Here is an 18868-nt window from a genome sequence, read left to right as displayed (position 1 = left end):
CTGAAGCCGTAAATCTGGTACACCACGTTCATACTTGGACGTGAACAGAATACACAACTTCAGAATTTTCATAAATTCATAAACTCAAAATTTCAGTTATTGTTGGTTATAATTCCCATAAAATCTGGGATTTTTAATCGTGGGATGTGGGTTTAAATTGTGATTCAATTTCCGTATTCCTCACTACTCAAATTGGCAACTTTTCTCAACTTCAAATCAGAACAATCAAAACCAATTGCTTTTCTTTTGTGAGGTATGGTAACTTCTTTTGATTAACCTACTTCAAAATTTTCATTAATTAATACATGTTTTTCCTTCTACAAATTAATGGTTGTTAACAATATAACATTCCTTGAAGATCTTGACATACAGAAGGATGATTTCATTGTCAAGGTCCGAATTGTTAGACTGTGGAAGCAACCGGTGTTTAAAATCCCGGATGAAATATATATTCCATTGAAATGATATTAATGGATGAACAGGTAAATTCTTATATCTTTTTCAAGCTTTAGTACTGTCAGCATGATATTGAATAATTTTCTAAACTGTCTAAGATCTTCACATCATCACTACTCATTGATTTTTCATTTTTATGTTATTAGGGCACTAAAATACAAGCTAATGTCCTACAAAAATGGGTTCCTAAGTTCAGGATTCCAGATAACAATGGAAAAGCCAAAACACGGATGCAGGTTGAGATGCAGGATTTGGAGTAAGTGTTTTACTTTATTCACTAGCAGTGATCTTCAGAAACTATATAATTCTTTTTCTTACAATTTATTTAGGGGGATTAATATGCAAGTGACATTGTGGGATGCGTTCGCTCAGTAATTGAATGATTATGTTTCTACTAACAAGGAGAAGGGGATTGTTATTTTTGTTATTCAGTTTGCAATGGTCAAATTTTATAGAGGTTTGTCTGATTCATAACATATATAGTTCTTTCAAGCATTGTTGTGTTAACTTGCTTCATTTGATTATTTCAGAAAGACCATTTCTTTCTAACTCATTCAATGGTATGAGGTTGTTGATCAATTCAAACATTGATGAAATCAAAGATTTTAAGAAAAGGTCAGCAATTTTTATTTATTATTTATTTTTGTTATATATCTTATATTTCCCTAATATACATTGTTGTGTACTAATAGTCCAATTCAATTGTTTGATTCGGGAAAGTGGCGAATCTAAATCATCACAACAGATTTCAATGCTCTATGGATTGTCTTCATATCGTGAAGATTTTTTAGACAGAACCAGTAGAGCAAACATTGTTTAAATCAGTGAGACTGTTGAGGTACTGATTTTTTTTAAATTGTGTCTTTACATTTAGTAATTGCATTTTAGTGTAACATAGTGTACTTTATACAAGCGAAATCACTAATTGTATTAGCAACGGTGAAAGCATTTAGGAAGGATGTCCCTTGGTTTTACATGGGTTGCACGAGGTGTAACCGCAAGGTTCGACCCATGTACAATATAACTGACAAGGATGATGGATCTGGTATGAAAGAAGAGAGTGAAAGTTTTGATTGTACGACTGACAGATGCAGAAGTAAAAAGACAGAGGTGTTGCCAAAGTAAGTTACAATTACATAACAGTGTTGTTCATTAACTTTTGCACACTCACATTAATGCTCGGTTAATAATCATATAGGTTCGGAATTTCTTTGAGAGTTCAGGATGATACTGGAATTGTATCATTGTCATTATTTGATCGAGAAGCTAATAAAGTTTTGAATCAAACGACAACAGAGTTATATGAAAAAGTTAAAGAGGTAAGGTTAGAGGTCTTATCTTTTTTTCGTAAGTTATTTTTTTGGACTCCAAATACCTGTTAATGTAAAAGTTGTTTATTTCTTTTTTGTTAGAGTGGTGATTTAGATATGTTTCCGGATGACTTGGATGTTTTGCTTGATCGGAGGTTTGCAATAAAGATTGACATAACTGATTACAATATTAAAGCAGTTGTTTCATTTATGGCATTTCAAAGCTAACATATGATGATGCCATTTTGAATGAATTGGAGATGAGATGCGCTTCTCAACAGGTGCTGATTATCATTTGTAGAAAATATGATCCAATTTAGTCTAAAATCTTTGTTAACATTATTTTACAATTTACTCTGCATCCTGCTGAATCAGAATCAGTAAATCTGCATTCAACATATTTCAGTTCTCAAGATAAGTTAAAGGTACTATAAATGACATCTTCAATGTAATTTGTAAAGTGAACTACAAGCAACTAATTCTTCAAATGCCATAACTAATTATTGTTTTATTTGAAGGATGATGTTTCATTTACTGGTGAGAATGCAACAACATCCGATGTTGATAAAAGCACTGCAGATAATCCAGAATTAGAAGAGAAGTTGTGTGACAGAAGGCTTAGGAAAGTAGTTGATAGGAAGCAGCTTTTTGAAAGTTGGTATGATGCCGATCAGGACGGAAAAGGATCGGCTATAAAAACATTAAAGATCCCTAAAGTTGAAAAGTATTATTCTTGCTTTTGATGAACAATTACATTGAAACTCGTATTTGGTATTGTGTTGGTGGTTGAATTTTAGTTTGGACAATGATTTTTGCATTGGTGTTTATGTTATGATACACGTTTTCGTTATTATTTGTGTTGGATTTGATATTAAACTCATTTGCATTACATAATTTTGTAATCTTTGATTTTCATGTTCATGAAAATTATATCTGCTTGTAAGTATTTAACTATTTTTGGATGAAGAGGTTTTGGGCAGATGAGTAACAGGATGTACATGATCAGATGGGTTTACTCTGAATCCTTGTAGGCCTTCATTGATTTATTACACGGCCTCTGTATACTGCATGCAGATACTCAGACTCGCTATACAGAGCTTTGAAGTATGCAGGGTTGTTCTTCAGCCTACTTTGAAGATTAGAAGCCTTGTATGCAGAGTCGCAAATCCGTAGGAAACTTACTTACATAGAGGCTCTGCATGGAACATGCAGAGGCTCTATACAGGTCTGCATTGAGTCTAGAAGCAACTCCAGGTGCGCTGTGTGGTACATGCAGATAGTCTGCTTAGTTCTGTATGAAGCATGGAATCAGGATCAGAGGTTCTGTGTAGGACGAGGAGAGACAGGGCTCTTACTTAAGAGCTAAGTCTATTATGTATAAAGGTCATTTTCTATGTCAATTATCATAGAGATCATCTTACATGAAGCAGAGATACCACCCCTGGAGCAAGAGAAGGAGCCAGAATTATTCTAAGGTCAATCCGTAATCTGTTGGAGTTTCGAGAACTAGTTAGGAGGTTCATCAGGCTTGAAAACATCTAAACCTTCTTGTCTTAGCATTTTTTTCAGCTTTCAAGCATTGCACTTTCGTTTCAATCGTTTTGTACTTTCTGAATAGTTAATGTAAAACAAAGGTTCTTTTTAACCTTTGCCTTCAATTAGACTTATGTTTTTAATTCAAGTAAGAACCTGCTTTCTTTTTAACTTCTGTTGGGGTATCGAGAACTTTTTATGTTTTTCTTCTTTTTTCCTAATTTAAGAAAAAGGATCGGCTACAAAAACGTTAAAAATCCCTCCACTTCAGAAGTAATATTCGTGGTTCGGGTGTACAACTACATAGTCTCTCATATTTGGTATTGTTTTGGTGATTGGATTTTGCTTTGTACAATGATCTGTTAATTGGTGAATGTAGTATGCTATACGCTTTCATTATTTTTTGTTTTGGATTTAGTATTAAACTTATTTGCATGAGAAACACAGAGGCTCTGCACTTAAGTGTTGAGAAAGAGCTCTGTCTCTTCATGTGCTACGTTGAGGCTCCCCTTCTTCATACAGACTTTAACAGAGGTTCTGCACGTGTTATGGCATCACTCTAACCCTGGCTCCGTGCTTCATACAGAGCTTCACAAAGGCTCTGCACTTACGTGTTGAGAAAGAGCTCTGTCTCTTCATGCCCTATGTTGAGGCTCCGCCTCTTACTCTGAAAGTGGACTTCAAACTTGTAACTCTGGACCATCTGAGTCTTAATTCGGGGAAATTTATTCACCCTTTTGTCTGTCAAGCCTGACTTCATTCTTCATACAGACCATAACAGAGGTTCCGATCATGCTACGGCGTCACTCTAACCCTGCCTCTGTGGTTCAAACAGAGCTAGACAGAGGCTTTGCACGTAAGTGTTGAGAAAGAGCTCTCTCTCTCTTCATACCCTACATTGAGGCCCCGTCGCTTACTCTGAAAGTGGACTTCAGAATTGTAACTCTGTACGGTTTGAGTCTTAACTCAAGGAAATTTCTTCACCCTTGTGTCTGTCAAGCCTCACTCCGTTCTTCATACAGACCTTCATAGAGGTTCTGCACGTGCTACGCGGTCAATCTGAGTCAGACTCCGTGGTTCATACTGAGCTCTACAAAGGCTCTGCAGTTAAGTGTTGAGAAAGAGTTTTGTCTCTTCATGTTGTACGTTGAGGCTCCGCTTCTTCATACAGACCTTGACATGGGTCCTGCACGTGTTATGCCATCACTTAGACCCTGCCTCCATGCTTCATACAGAGCTACACAGAGGCTCTGCACTTAAGTGTTGAAAAAGAGCTCTGTCTCTTCATGTCCTACCTTCACGCGTCACCTCTTACTCTGGAAGTGTACTTCAGACTTGTAACTCTGCACCGTATTCGGTTTAAACTCTGGGAAGTTTGTTCACCCTTGAGGCTATCAAGCCTGACTCCATTCTTTATACAGACCTTCACAGAGGGACTGCACGTGCAACGCCGTCAATCTAACATTGCCACCGTGCTTCATACAGAGCTATACAGAGGCTCTGTACTTAAGTGTTGAGAAAGAGCTCTGTTTCTTCATGTCCTATGTTGATATTCCCCTTCTTCATACAGACCTTCACAGAGGTTCTACACGTTCTATGCGGTCACTTTAACCCTTCCTCTGTGCCTCATATAGAGCTACACATAGGCTATGTACTTAAGTGTTGAGAAACTGATCTATCTCTTCATCTTCTACGTCCAGGCTCCGCCGAATACTCTGAAAGTGGACTACAGACTTACAACTCTGGACCATCTGAGTCTTAACTATGGGAAACTTCTTCACCCTTGTGTCTATCAAGCCTCCCTCCGTTATTCATACAAACCTTCACAGAGGTTATGCGCATGCTATGCCGTCACTCTAACCATGCCTCCGTGCTTTATACAAAGCTACACAGAGGCTCTGCACTAGTGTTGAGAAAGAGCTCTGTCTGTTCATGTTCTACGTTGAGATTCCCCTTCTTCATACAGACCATGATAGAGGTTCTGCACGTGCTACACCGTCATTGTAACCCTACCTCCGTGCTTCATACAGAGCTACACAAAGGCTCTGCACTTAAGAGTTGAGAAAGTGCTCTGTCTCTTCATGTCCTACCTTGAGGCTCCGCCTCTGACTCTGAAAGTGTACTTCAGCCTTGTAACTCTGGACCGTTTTGGGCTTAAACTCTGGGAACTTTTTTCACCCTTGTGTCTGTCAAGCGTGACTCCATTCTTCATACAGACCTTCACAGAGCTTCTGCACGTGCTATGCCAAAGATCACAAAAACTTCTAAATAAATACTTATTTCACAAAGATAGGTCTGATATCCTTTGTCAGAGTTAAAATAGATGGTTTACTTCAGAGTCATTTGAACAGTACGGTTCTTGTATTAAACCTATGAACCCGTCAAAGTAAAATGTAAGAGTTGGAAGCTAACTCTGACTGGCTTGATTACAGAATTATACAATTTTCATACGTGGTTTGATAGACGTACAATGTGCATTAATGTTTAAACCATGTAATACGGCGTCAAAATAGTACTAAACAAACTTCAGACCCATAAACCCCTTCACATTACCCATCTTCCCTCCCCATCTTGACACGTGTCCTCCAATATTAATGGCATGGTACAGTCAAGACGGCACACGATCCCCACCAAATCCTCTTTTTGCCAAACGTCTCCCACCATAATGATTAACCTTTTTAATATAATATCTCTTCAAAACCGTTTCCCATTCTCCAGCTATAAATAACCTTCTTCCCAACCATTTCTTATGTACGCTTCCTAAACCTGCAAACACTCAAGACGACCTGCAAAAAAGCAAAACCTACAATTTCAATAGCAATGGCTTTTTCCGCCTCTCATGAATCGAACAACAATGACAGTCATGTGCAATCAACCGGCGCAGAAAGCCACTGGTGTACCTCCCAATCAAGCTAAACAATCACGCTATAGACCTCCGAACCAACCTGTTTGAAGACAGGTTAGCAATTATGATTGAATTCTTTCAAAATTGCATCCTCCAACCCGCTTTGACCTTAATCGACAATGGCGTACCTCTCAAGTACGTCCAACAGTATTGGCAAACTTGTGAATTCTACCCCGAGAACCGTGGCATCATGGGGGACATTGATGCCCCAAATGACATGGGTTGCTCGGTCAAGATCTCCCAAGTAAAGGTCTCTAAAGTCCTTTGCATTCCCACTCGCCAAGAACTCGGCATTGACCAATACGCTGAGCCACCCACAAGTTCTGACATCCTCTGCTTCATCAAAATTCTAGGTTACAATCGTGACCTACGCAACACCTCTGACTTCAAGAAGCAGTTCTTGCCCCCAATGTGGAATATGTTCTTTTCCATAGAGAACAGAGCTCTCACCTGCAAACTAGGGTCGATAGATCAGGGCAACATCAACATTATGACGATAATGTACGGCCTCTTCTTCAACCTACCGCTGGACTATGTTTTCCTCATCTACAATGAACTCCACGCAGCGGTAGTCAAGAAATATAAACTCAAGGCCGCGGGAAAGCCCTTGACTTCTGTTCTCTTCCCTTGATTCCTCGCTCTCTTCATAAGGGACGCGATGAGGAGACACGATCTATCGACCGATGAACCGTACACTCTACAGTTCTTGATGAACAGTGTTGATCCCAGATCTCTCAATAACACTAACAAATAGATTATGAATAACCTAAATAAGTAGTGTATATAATCAAAGCATATACTTGAGCATTAAAGATACGTAAAAACTCACTTCAAAAGTCTTATTTTACAATAGGCCTAGCTACCTATTTATACTAGCAATAAGAAGATAACTATCTAGTAAAACTATCTAGCCAATCTTCTAGGAAAGATAATGTTTATCTAAGTATGGATAAACTATAAATCAAGATAAGCTTAAAATCCAGCTGTCGATTTGTTATCTCCAGCTGTCTTCCATTTGATGTTAATTCAACCTTATCTTCATATCTTCATCGCATGCCTCTGGTTGAACTGTTGAAGAAAACTCTAAGTGTTGTTGACTAGAGGGGCGATGAAGATGCTCTTTCCATCGCATCTCTGGTCGATTCATCGACCCTCTGGTTGTTCTCCAGACTTAGTCAATTCTGCCTTAACGTCTTCATCGGTCTTCTAGTTCTTCATCACTTATTGTTCTCCATTACTTTTACATTTATGAATTATGGGGTCTAACAAACGGCCATCGACCAACAATCTCCAAGGAAGGCTACACCACTGAGAGAACAGTTTCACGAGCCATGCTCACCGTCATTCCAGAGACGTCTGAGATAAGGCAGAAGTATGAACGCTCTCTGTTGTCCCATGAACCGATGGCAGCTACCCCAGAGCACTTAGAGCCATCCCCTGACACTAACGAGGGAGCACAGGAGTCATCTTCATCAAATGATGAAGATGATGATAATGACACTCCTCGTGCATCCCCCGGCCCTTCACATACAATTCCCATCCCCTCTTCCCAAAGGGCAACCACAACCACCACCCCTGGCAATCAAGGCCAAAGGGGTATTGAACAAGGACGACCCAGTCCAATCCCCATCCCAACCAGCCATCCAGAGGCCAGTCTTCGAGCCTCTGGAGATGATGCAGCCGAGGAACCTCACCATCCATTGCTCCTCTTCCAACAGAGAGTCGATGAAGATATAAGAGCCACTTCGCCATATGGCTCGCCACCACCCTTCACACACCTAGAAGCATGTGTTGCTTCTGACATTGAAATGCCTCAAGATTGTTCAGAGCGATCTCCTCTTTGTGCACAACCCCCCCCCCTTCGACACTTGATCTAGCGAAGGGAAAACACACTTACTTCTCTTATTCGGCCTCTGAAGCCGATGAAAGAGAAGAAGATGTTGCAACATCAATAGATAGCTCCTCACTAGAGGGCTATCATGCACTTGATGGAAGACCTTTAATGCCCACATTCTAACAAGGCATTGAGGGCGCCTCTAGAGCTGAGGCTCAACCTGCAGCATCTGTTGCTGCAGGGGTTACCCCTATGGCTGATCTAGTCACGAAGGCTGAGTTCCAAGCCTTTGTCGACTCGATTCAGCGGTCCTTGGATGACCTAAAACTCTTGATCCAAGGGATTGTCGACAACCCACCTTCCATCAATCTAACCCCCATTCAACAATCCCTTGCATCCCTCGAAACCCAAACCAGAGACAACACCACCCGCCTCCAAATGTTACAACAAATCATCACCCAACACCATAACACCACATCCACCTTTCCACCCAACGAAACCAACTCATGATGAATTCTATCGCCACCCTCACGGCCCAGGCAACTGCGACCTATGAGACACTAGCCTCCATCACCGCCCAAATACACACCATCTCCTAAACCCTTAACACCCTCCCAGCCACCATAATCTCCCAAATCCCTCAACCTACCCCACCCACAACATCATCTATCGATGAAACCTTAACCTCCCTCTCCACCCAAATGGCCAACATCCAAAACACCCTAACCTCTCTCCCAGCTACTATAATAGCCCACATACCCCAACCACCTCCTCCTCCACCCCCCTCTGTAGTTCCATCTTTTGATGAAGCCTTTACTTCCTTCACTGCAGAGGTGAGGAAACTCATAGCCGATCTACCCATCCCACCAACTAGATCCACATCCACCTCCGTGGCCCCACCTGCCTCATCATCCACCATAGAGTTCGCCACCAGGGCCGATCTAAGGGCCCTGTCAATGGCACTTATCTCATCCTTCAATGAGATAAGTGCAAAATTCATCCATCATGCCGCAACCAAGGCTCTCTCCCAGAGCCTTGGCGATCAACAAGAACGCACCAACTCTCTCCTTCACTCGATGGAGGAGAGTCGACGACAATAAGTCCTGAAGGCGTATCTTGTGACCTTCAGGAAAGAGAAGAAGAAGAAAAGGAGCAGAGCTTCGTGCTCAACCAGCCGCCTGCAGAAGAGGCCTAGGCATGAAGACCCAGACCCCGATGATCATGGTCTTGGTTCTCATGAGGGGGAGAACCCGACTACCAATGCTCAACCAATGGAATCCGCTGCACCAACACCACCACCTCAAACACAAAATGAACCACCCTCATCAACCCAAGGAACCCGAGCAAGAGAACCAGAGGCCCAGCCCTCTGAAGATGTACATAATGTACATGTTTCTTTCGCCACCTCCCAAGAACCCAACGAGCTAAACTCATCAACCGATGAAGAACCATCCACCCCACAAACAGAAACCAACCTACCCTTCACCCCATCACCAACTCCCAACCTACCCTTAACCCCTTCACCAACACCTTGCACCACAAAACCCTTCACCACACAACCGGAACCCACAAACATCCAACCTTCCTCACCACAACAACCTCCAACCCAAACACAACCCCATGAACCAGAAACCACCCAAACAGAAACCCATTAACCAGAAACCACCCCACCTGATCCCAATGAACCAGAGCTACCCCAATTTGAGCCAACTTAAATCATTCCATCACAATCCCACTCTCAACCCTTAACCCAAACACAACCCACAACCCAACCAACCCAGGTGCAAGCGGATGTTCCCTTTTCATCAAGGCACCCTCCTCAAGGGGTTATCGATGAAATCATCGCCGACAAGGAGTCGCTAAAGAGACGTCCAGAGGTGCCGCCAAGGGAGCCAGTCATGATGGAAAACATCCATCAATATTAATATCATGATCGTGATGAAGGTTTAGCCCTCAATCCTCCCATGCTTTTCATCGGAATCTATGAACCTCCTACGTAAAAAGTTTGTTACACAAACTACTCAACCACCACAGGCTGTCCTTTCAAACAATGGACTAAGTTTGGTCATGGACATTAAGATGAGGACATTCGCCAACAGAGCCATCAAGTATATCGAGTACAAAGTGAAGCGAGCCCATGGTCAAGTCAGCGTCTTCAATGACAATGACTTGATCAATCTCAATCCCTATGACTTGATTGAGCTTTATGCATATACGACTCAGCGACAGGATCAGGGCATACGATTTGGGATGGCAAACAGACCGATCGTGCAGATGATGGAGACCTTGGTGAAGCATAGAGCCAAGAGTGATTTTGAAATTGCTCTTCGGCTTGGCATCGATAGACTTTCCTACATTCCATCCAATGAAGACTTCCCAGGTCTGCAGGAGAAGTGATCTGCCTCTGTACTTACTCAGCCAGAACTAGGTCTGGTATACAAAAATGAGTTTGGGACGAAGAAATTTTTTAGGCTGACTGAAGCCTTCAAGTACTTAACAACAACACTTGAATGGTTTCGGAAGGCTATCAACGACAGACTAGGCAGATCTCATGTGCCGATGGGAGAGGGACAGAGACTTATTCATGATATTTCAACAGTCATCCAATACAGAGGACTATTAATGCGCTTTTGGGAAATATCACAAGGGAGACCGTGAATGTAGTTTTACTTATGTTTTGTATTGCAATATCTTTCATTTTCGTCATTGTAAGAATTCATCATTTTGTTCGAATGAAAATTTGGCAAAATATGCTTTTCTTTAGAATAGCCTCTGTTCTTCGTTTATACTTTAAATGTTCCTACAATAGTTAATGTTTGTTCTTTCATTACTTAGGGGGAGATTGTTAGACCCCATAAGTCTTATGTATGGAAGTAATGAAGACAAACAAGTGATGAAGAACCAGAAGGCCGATGGAAGCCTTTAAGGCAAAATGGCTAAGTCTGAAGAATAACCAAAGGGTCGATGAACTGACCAGAGATGCCATGGAAAGTGCATCTTCATAACCCCTATGGGTACTAACACTTGGAGTTTTCCTCACTAGTTCACCCAGAGGCATGCAATGAAGATATGAAGATAAGGTTGAATTAATGACCCATGGAAGACAGCTGGAGATGACTAATCAACAGCTGGATTCTACAAAGTTTATCCTGTTTTATGTTTATCCATGTTTAGAAAAGTTTTATCTGTTCTTAGAAGATTAGCTAAATAGTCTCATTAGATAGTTATCTTCTTAGCTAGATTACTAGTATAAATAGGTGGTTAGGCCTATTGTAATCTAAGACTCTTCTACATTTTTCACAATCATTGAAATAAAATGAAACCTTTGACACTCAAGTATATTCTTTCAATATTCATAAATTGTTCTTGAGTGTTCACTATTTTATTCATCCAAACACTATAGTTTGGTTATTTCTAACTTAATTATTAGTGTTATTGAGAGATCTGGGATAAATAGATACACCGGAGGAGGCTGCCAGGGTATATGATAATGCTGCCATTAATCTCTGTGGTCCTATGCTATTACAAATTTCGTTATGCCAACGGTTTTGGAAAACCCACCGCCGACGAATGTTACATCAATGTCCGACCATCATCCCAACCGAAAGTCGCTCAAGCTTCCATTTGTGGATGCACCACCTTTGGATTACCAATCATTTGATTCAATACAACTTGGTGATGAAGTTGCATCTTTTAACATGTATCATGATTTCGGGTCTATAAACCCGAACCAATTTGATGATTTTGGTATAACMCGTATAGCTCATAACTTCATTCCTGAGATTGGACGTGGATCTCCCTCAACTTTAAAAATAGATAACTACTTCGAAGATATTTCAGATAGTACTTTAGATTCATGGTTTTCCTAAAATGGATGGAACTTATTTTAGTTAGTTGTTGGAGCTGTTTAATTGAGTACTATTATATTATTTTGTTACTATCGTATTAATGCATATTTTTTATTAACATTTATTTGTTTGATTGATTATTTTTATTTTGTTTTTCAAACAGTTGTAAATGATGTTTTTTTTACAAAATACATATAGGTCACAAAAAGGTTTGACCCGTATACATAGCTTAAGTGTAATGGGATTTATTCGCGTATTCATGTAAGCGTCATAAATATTGAAGAGAAATCTGAATTTTAATTGTGGAAAAGGAGTTCAGAATTGTTCTCAAATTTTTTTTGACGAGCTACCTTCTAATTCTGCCATACAATTATGAATCTTACCAAGGGAACATAAGTCCAAACTTTCATATACATGATGCAAAAGTCTGGAAATAATGACTCCAGATTTAGTGATACATAGACATATCAGAGTTGTTTCCTTCATCTGAAACATCAATTATGTGAAGAGAATTTTGAATTTCCATTGGAGAGAAGGAGTTCAGATTTATTCTCAGATTTCTAAGGCATGCTACGTTGTAAGTCTGGCAGACAATTATGCACGTTGACAAAGACACATACGTCTAGACTTGTATGTTCAGACTTATAAGTCTGGATACAATGGATCCAGACTTAGTTAGACATAGAACATATCAGAGTTGTTTTTTTCATTTGAAACATCAATTAAGCCACGAAAAAAGGAAAATAAACATGTAAAGGGACAAATGCCACTTAAGTAGACCCATTTGAACCGTAAGTGAAGCTCTATGTGTGGAGTGACTCTCTGCATACAACACTTAAACGTTTTTAGGCCTTCTCATTAGCTCTGACTCGACAATCAGGTACATAACTCTGAAAAACGAACGTGCAAAAAAAACTGACAAGCAGTTTCTTAATTTACGTTGTATTTACACCTTCAATTTACGGTTTCCATAACCGCCTCATCGGGGTAATCGTTTGCTTCTTATAAAATTATTGTTATCACAGACAACTTCCATTTCCAACTATAGTAAAAAAACATTTTTTAACACAACTGACTAATTGAGTCCATTTTCTCACGATTGTTCATTCTAATGTTTTATTATGTACTAACTTCATGCACTGGTTCTTGTTGAAGGATTAATTTTCTTGCAGATATTTTAAAAAAGAAATTACATGGATGCTCGAGAAAGGAGAAAATTTAGAAAGACAGTTTTGAATAGTAATAAACAGTCATTGAAATCTACATCATCAAATGTTGAAGGTATCTGATTCAATAGCATTTTGAGTTCGATTTTGAATGAGACAAATATTACCTGTTCAGAAATTCTGTTGAAGGCACTTTTTGACAATTATATTTTCCTCTATCTTCTTACAGATAATATCTCAAATTATGATAGGCAATTAAGATCTTCATCTCAGAGGAATAACATTCCCTACCATAGTGAGAATATGGATCCAAACACATGTCCACAATATCAACATACAAACTTTGCACATTCTTCTTCTACAAATCCATTATCTAATAGTGCTAATGGTATGTGTAATCTCTTGTACACCTCATTTTTAAAGTAATGCTTCAAATACATTTTCAATACTAACACATGTCATACATTACTTAAATTTGTATATTTTAAACATCAAGTGTTCATGTAAACAAACACTACTGGTTACGTTCTAGTGCCAATTCATCCATGCCTTTATCGACAATAGAGCAAGCTTCTTCTATGGTTCGGTTATCAGCAGGGCATCATAGATTACAAACGAGGAATGTAAATGTAGCTGATATACCAATCATTGATATTACATCAGATGAAGAACCGGACCATCCAGTAACAGCTACAAACATAATTGCAAGAATATTTGAAGGTAATTATTGATTAATCAAATGTTTAATACTTACAGTTAGTTATTAGATTTGAATTTATTAAACAAAGTACTTGGATCACGGTGATGAAAGTGTTATTTGTGAATGCTGTGATGCAAAACAATGGAGAGATGAAGCTCTTCGAGGGAAAAAATGCGGGATGAAAACAAGTTACTCCCTTTGTTGTCTTAATGGCAAAGTTTAGCTTCCAAAAGAGAAAGAGATGGCTACTTCTTACGTAAATATGTTTCATTGTGAGGACTCAAAAAGCGAATACTTTATGACGAACATTCTTTGTTATAATTCAATGTTCTCATTTACATCAATGAGTGGCAAAATTGATTCTTCCATTAATAGTGGAAATGCACCATACATATACAGGCTTAATGGTCAAAACTACCATAGGATGGGTAGTCTTCTACCACCAGATGGAACAAAACCGAAATTCTCTCAACTGTACATATATGATACCGAAAATAAAGTTTCAAATAGACACGGTTCATTTAGGTATACATTCATCCTTATTGTAATAACTCTTAATAAATTTACTTGAATTACATAGTATGGTTATATTAATGGTCACTCTGATTTTATGTTTGTTATGATTTACTTAGTGAACAACAAGAAGCCTCTGCATCAAATTCTGATTCCCTTGATATTGAGATTATTCAATACTTAAAGAACATACTAGATGCAAAAAATGTGTTGGTGAAGTCTTAYAGAATTRCAAGAGATTGTTTTGAAYGMTASYCGGATGTCAAGCTAAAGTTATGACTGATTGGAAGAAGAGAAAAGGATGGAAGAACATATAACCTTCCAACTGCTTCAGAGGTTGCAGCTTTAATTATTGCAGATGATGGTGGTACAATTGAAAAAGAGATACAACTGTACAACATCAGACAGGTTATTTACAACAAATAAGTATATTACATTCTTCTTACCTTCCTCTTCAATATCCATTGTTATTTCCATACGGAGAAGATGGTTACAGAATTGACATTCTCCATAGAGAGGTAACATCTTCAAGCAAAAATAAAAGAACAACTATAACAATGAGGGAGTTCTTCGCCTTCAAACTTCAAGATAGAAGAAATATGTTTTCATTACTTCTCAATGCAAGGAGGCTTCTACAGCATTTTATTGTTGATGGATACACAATGATTGAAAGTAGCAGCAGTAAGTCCTAAGGTGTGAGACATATGATAATCTATGCAATGTACAAGAACAAGGAGAGTGGGATGTTTCAAACATTGGACAACGTGTTATACTACCTTCTTCTTTCACCGATGGTGCTCGGTACATGATGTAAAATTATTTGGATGCAATGTCCCTTTGTAAATGGTATGGATATCCTGACTTGTTCCTAACCATGACTTGCAATCCAAAATGGCCAGAAATTAGAAGATTTGTTAAGGACACGTGCCTAAATCCAGAAGACAGGCCTAACATTCTTTGTCGTTTATTTAAGATCAAGCTTGATGCACTTGTTAGAGAATTGAAAGAGAATGAGTTTTTTTTTGGCAAAATTCAAGCAGGTATGTTCAATTTATGATAACAATATCAACATATTTCTTCATACTTTTAGTCTTATCTTTATTTAATTTAAATTGTAACTTTTTTTGTAGTTGTTTATACAATTGAATTTCAAAAGCGTGGATTGCCTCACATTCATATTTGTCTGTTTATGCACCGAGATTTCAAGCTACCTACTGTTGAACAGATTTATCCTATCATCTCAGCTAAGATCCCAGACAAAAACAGTGATCCAGACTTGTACTTACTTGTAAAAGAGTTCATGATGCATGGACCATGTGGTGAAGAAAACATTAATTGTCCATGCATGGTTGATAGAAAGTGTTCAAAAAAATACCCGAAGAAATTTTTTGAACACACTTCAATTGATGTTAATGGTTATCCTGTATACTGCAGACGAGTTGATGAACGTTTTATTGAAAAATCAGGTGTTAAACTAGACAACAGAAATGTTGTTCCATATAATAAACATTTGTTGAAAAGATATCAAGCACACATTAATGTTGAGTGGTGCAATCAGGCATCTTCAATCAAGTATATGTTCAAATATATCAACAAGGGTCCAGATAGAGCTATTGTTGCAATTGTAGAAAACAATAATGATGTGGTCACTGTTAATGTTGTTGATGAGATAAAACAGTATTATGATTGTAGATACCTTTTTTCATGTGAAGCTTCATGTCGTATTTTTGGATATGATGTTCATTACAGGACTCCTTCTGTTTTAAGACTTCCTTTTCATCTTCCGGGACAACAACAAGTGGTGTTTGGTGCTAAAGATAATATTCATAATGTCCTAAACAGACCATCTGTGGCGTCCTCAATGTTCTTAGCTTGGATGCATTGTAATCAAATTTATCAAGAAGCACAAGAACTCACTTACGTTGAATTCCCTATAAAGTATGTGTGGAAATTGGACGAACGACCTTGGGATCGAAGGAAAAAAGGATTCTCAATTAGACGGATTCATTCAGTTTCTCCTACCGTAGGAGAAGGGTATTACTTACGAATTCTTCTGAATAAAGTCAAAGGTCCTAAATCATTTGAAGACATTCTACGAATTCTTCTGAATAAAGTCAAAGGTCCTAAATCATTTGAAGACATTCGTACAGTTAATGGAAAAACATTTCTTACTTTTAGAGATGCATGTTATACTCTTGGGCTTTTAGACGATGACAAGGAATATATTGAAGCCATTGAAGAGGCAAATTTAACTGCATCTGGTTTTTATCTCCGTTTCTTATTTGCAACCATGTCTATGTAGACCTGAATTTGTTCGGGAAAAAACATGGCAATACTTAGCAAATGGGATTCTGTATAATCAATGAATTGCTTTACAGTCGCCAGGTATGTTAATTCTATATCTTAAGCATAGAGTTATACAACTATTATAAAAAACTATGGTTGTTGTTAAATTATATCTACTTTTAATTTCATGTATTAATTGTTTACATTTATATTATCTTCTTACAGATTTATCTCTTAATGAAGAACAAGTGAAGAATCTAACTTTGTTCGAAATTGAAAAGATTTTGCTTCGTAACAATTCCACGTTGAAAGACTTCACTACTCTGCCTTATCCTGATAATGATTCGCTTGAATCCTCAAACAACCGTTTGATTGCAGAAGAAATGGACTATAATCATCATAATTTACGTGATGAGTTTCAGACACTTGTAAATGCTCTAACAAATGAGCAAAGAGGTGTGTATAATGAAATCATGACTGCGATTGAAAAGAAAAAAGGTGGTGTATTTTTTGAATATGGGCATGGCGGAACATGTAAAATATTCCTATGGAAGACCTTGGCTGCATCAATAAGATCTAAATGAGAAATTGTTTTAAATGTTGCTTCCAGTGGTATTGCATCTTTACTTCTTACCGGTGGTAGAATAGCACACTCTCGGTTTCACATCCTACTCATTCTCAATGAAGATTCTCTTTGCCACATGAAGCCAGACAGTGATGTTGCGAGCTTAATAAAGAAAACTACTTTGATAATACGGGATGAGGCACCAATGGTTCATAAACATGCATTTGAAGAATTAAATAGAAGTATGAATGATATTTCCAATGCTCAACGTAGTGGTGACTCACATATGCTTTTTGGGGGTAAGGTAATTGTTTTTGGAGGAGATTTCAGACAGATTCTGCCGGTTATTCTCAATGCAGGTGGACAAGACATCGTAAATCCATCATTAAGTTCATCTTACATTTGGGAAAAATGCAAAGTCCTAAGGTTAACTAGGAACATGAGGCTAACTGCAAACAGTGAGAGTTCAGAAATTGAGCAAACAAGGGATTTTGCAAAATGGATTTTGGACTTAGGAGAAGGAAAAGTTGGAGGTGATAATGATGGTGAAGCAATTATTGAGATACTTTATGATCTTCTCATTACTGATTGCATCGATCCTATATCTGCATTAATCGAATTTGTCTATCCCTCAATTCTTGAAAACATCAACAACTCAGCTTATTTTCAAGAACGAGCAATACTTGCACCAAAAAATGAAGTAGTTCAAGAAATAAATGATTGTTTGCTGTCATTGTTTCCAGGAGAAGAAAATCAGTACTTAAGTTTAGATACGTTATGTGAATTAGAGCACATTCATGATGAGTTTGATAAAACTTTGTACTCTCCTGATGTTTTAAATAGTCTTAAATTATCAGGAATACCAAACCATAAGATTTTACTAAAAGTTGGTGTTCCTATCATGTTATTGAGGAATATTGATCAAAAATCTGGATTATCTAATGGTACTAGACTGCGGGTGTTAACATTGGGAAATCGAGTAATAGAAGCACAGGTTATATCTGGAAGCAATATTGGAAGTCGTGCATTCATTCCAAGAATATCCTTATCACCTACAAACAAAAAGACACCATTCAAATTTCAAAGGAGACAGTTTCCAATTGATGTATGTTTTGCCATGACCATTAATAAGAGCCAAGGACAATCATCATCAAAAGTTGGTTTATTTCTACGACAACCGGTCTTCACGCATGGTCAGTTATATGTTGTTTTATCTAGAGTCAAAAGCAAGCAAGGTTTGAAAGTACTAATTATGGATGATGATGATGGTATTATTGACAGTAAAACAACGAATGTTGTATACAAAGAAATGTTTATCAATATATGATACATGGTTCCTATTTTATTAATGTTTACATATTTAACTTATATTTGTTCAGTTTATATTGTGTTAAAATTATTGTTTTACAACTTCATCTTATTAACTCATATTATTATTAATTCTTAAGAGGCTTATTTTTCATTTATGTTCTACATTATAATTATCCGACCATAGAGAATCTGCATGTGCTACGCAAATTCTCTCACTCGGACTCCGTGCTTCATACAGAGCTTTAGAGAGGGACTGGATGTACTACGCAGAGTCTCTGACCAAACTTCTGTAATTCATACAGAGCTTTAGAGAGATACTGCAGAAACCACACAGCACCTCTATACATGATTCCGTGCTTCATACAGAGCTACACAGCAGCTCTACATCTACAATGCAGAGCCTCTATTCATGGAAAATTTATACAAACTTGTAGCGTTGGC

General features: G+C 38.1%; 2 protein-coding genes across 2 annotated transcripts; both read left to right on the top strand.

Annotated features, from left to right (window-relative positions):
• The first annotated feature begins 470 nt into the window (after window positions 1-470).
• On the top strand, window positions 471-2509 carry LOC112504579. Its single transcript, XM_025108530.1, has 7 exons — window positions 471-482; window positions 603-692; window positions 1345-1577; window positions 1655-1775; window positions 1869-1921; window positions 1966-2047; window positions 2285-2509. Exons 1-7 carry the CDS (start codon window positions 471-473, stop codon window positions 2507-2509), a joined length of 816 nt encoding a protein of 271 aa, XP_024964298.1.
• Window positions 2510-11574: 9065 nt separating this feature from the next.
• On the top strand, window positions 11575-18443 carry LOC112504578. Its single transcript, XM_025108529.1, has 7 exons — window positions 11575-11897; window positions 13585-13772; window positions 15165-15305; window positions 15465-15543; window positions 15700-16526; window positions 16777-17071; window positions 17162-18443. The coding sequence occupies exons 1-7, from the start codon at window positions 11575-11577 to the stop codon at window positions 18441-18443; spliced, it is 3135 nt and encodes a 1044-aa protein (XP_024964297.1).
• The last annotated feature ends 425 nt before the right edge of the window (window positions 18444-18868 follow it).

Source organism: Cynara cardunculus, unplaced genomic scaffold (assembly GCF_001531365.2).
Source record: "Cynara cardunculus var. scolymus isolate 2C unplaced genomic scaffold, CcrdV1 Un_Scaffold_6072, whole genome shotgun sequence".
Lineage (NCBI taxonomy): Eukaryota > Viridiplantae > Streptophyta > Magnoliopsida > Asterales > Asteraceae > Cynara > Cynara cardunculus.
The sequence above is the reverse complement of the archived record's forward strand: the minus strand, read 5'-3'. Positions and strand labels throughout refer to the sequence as shown.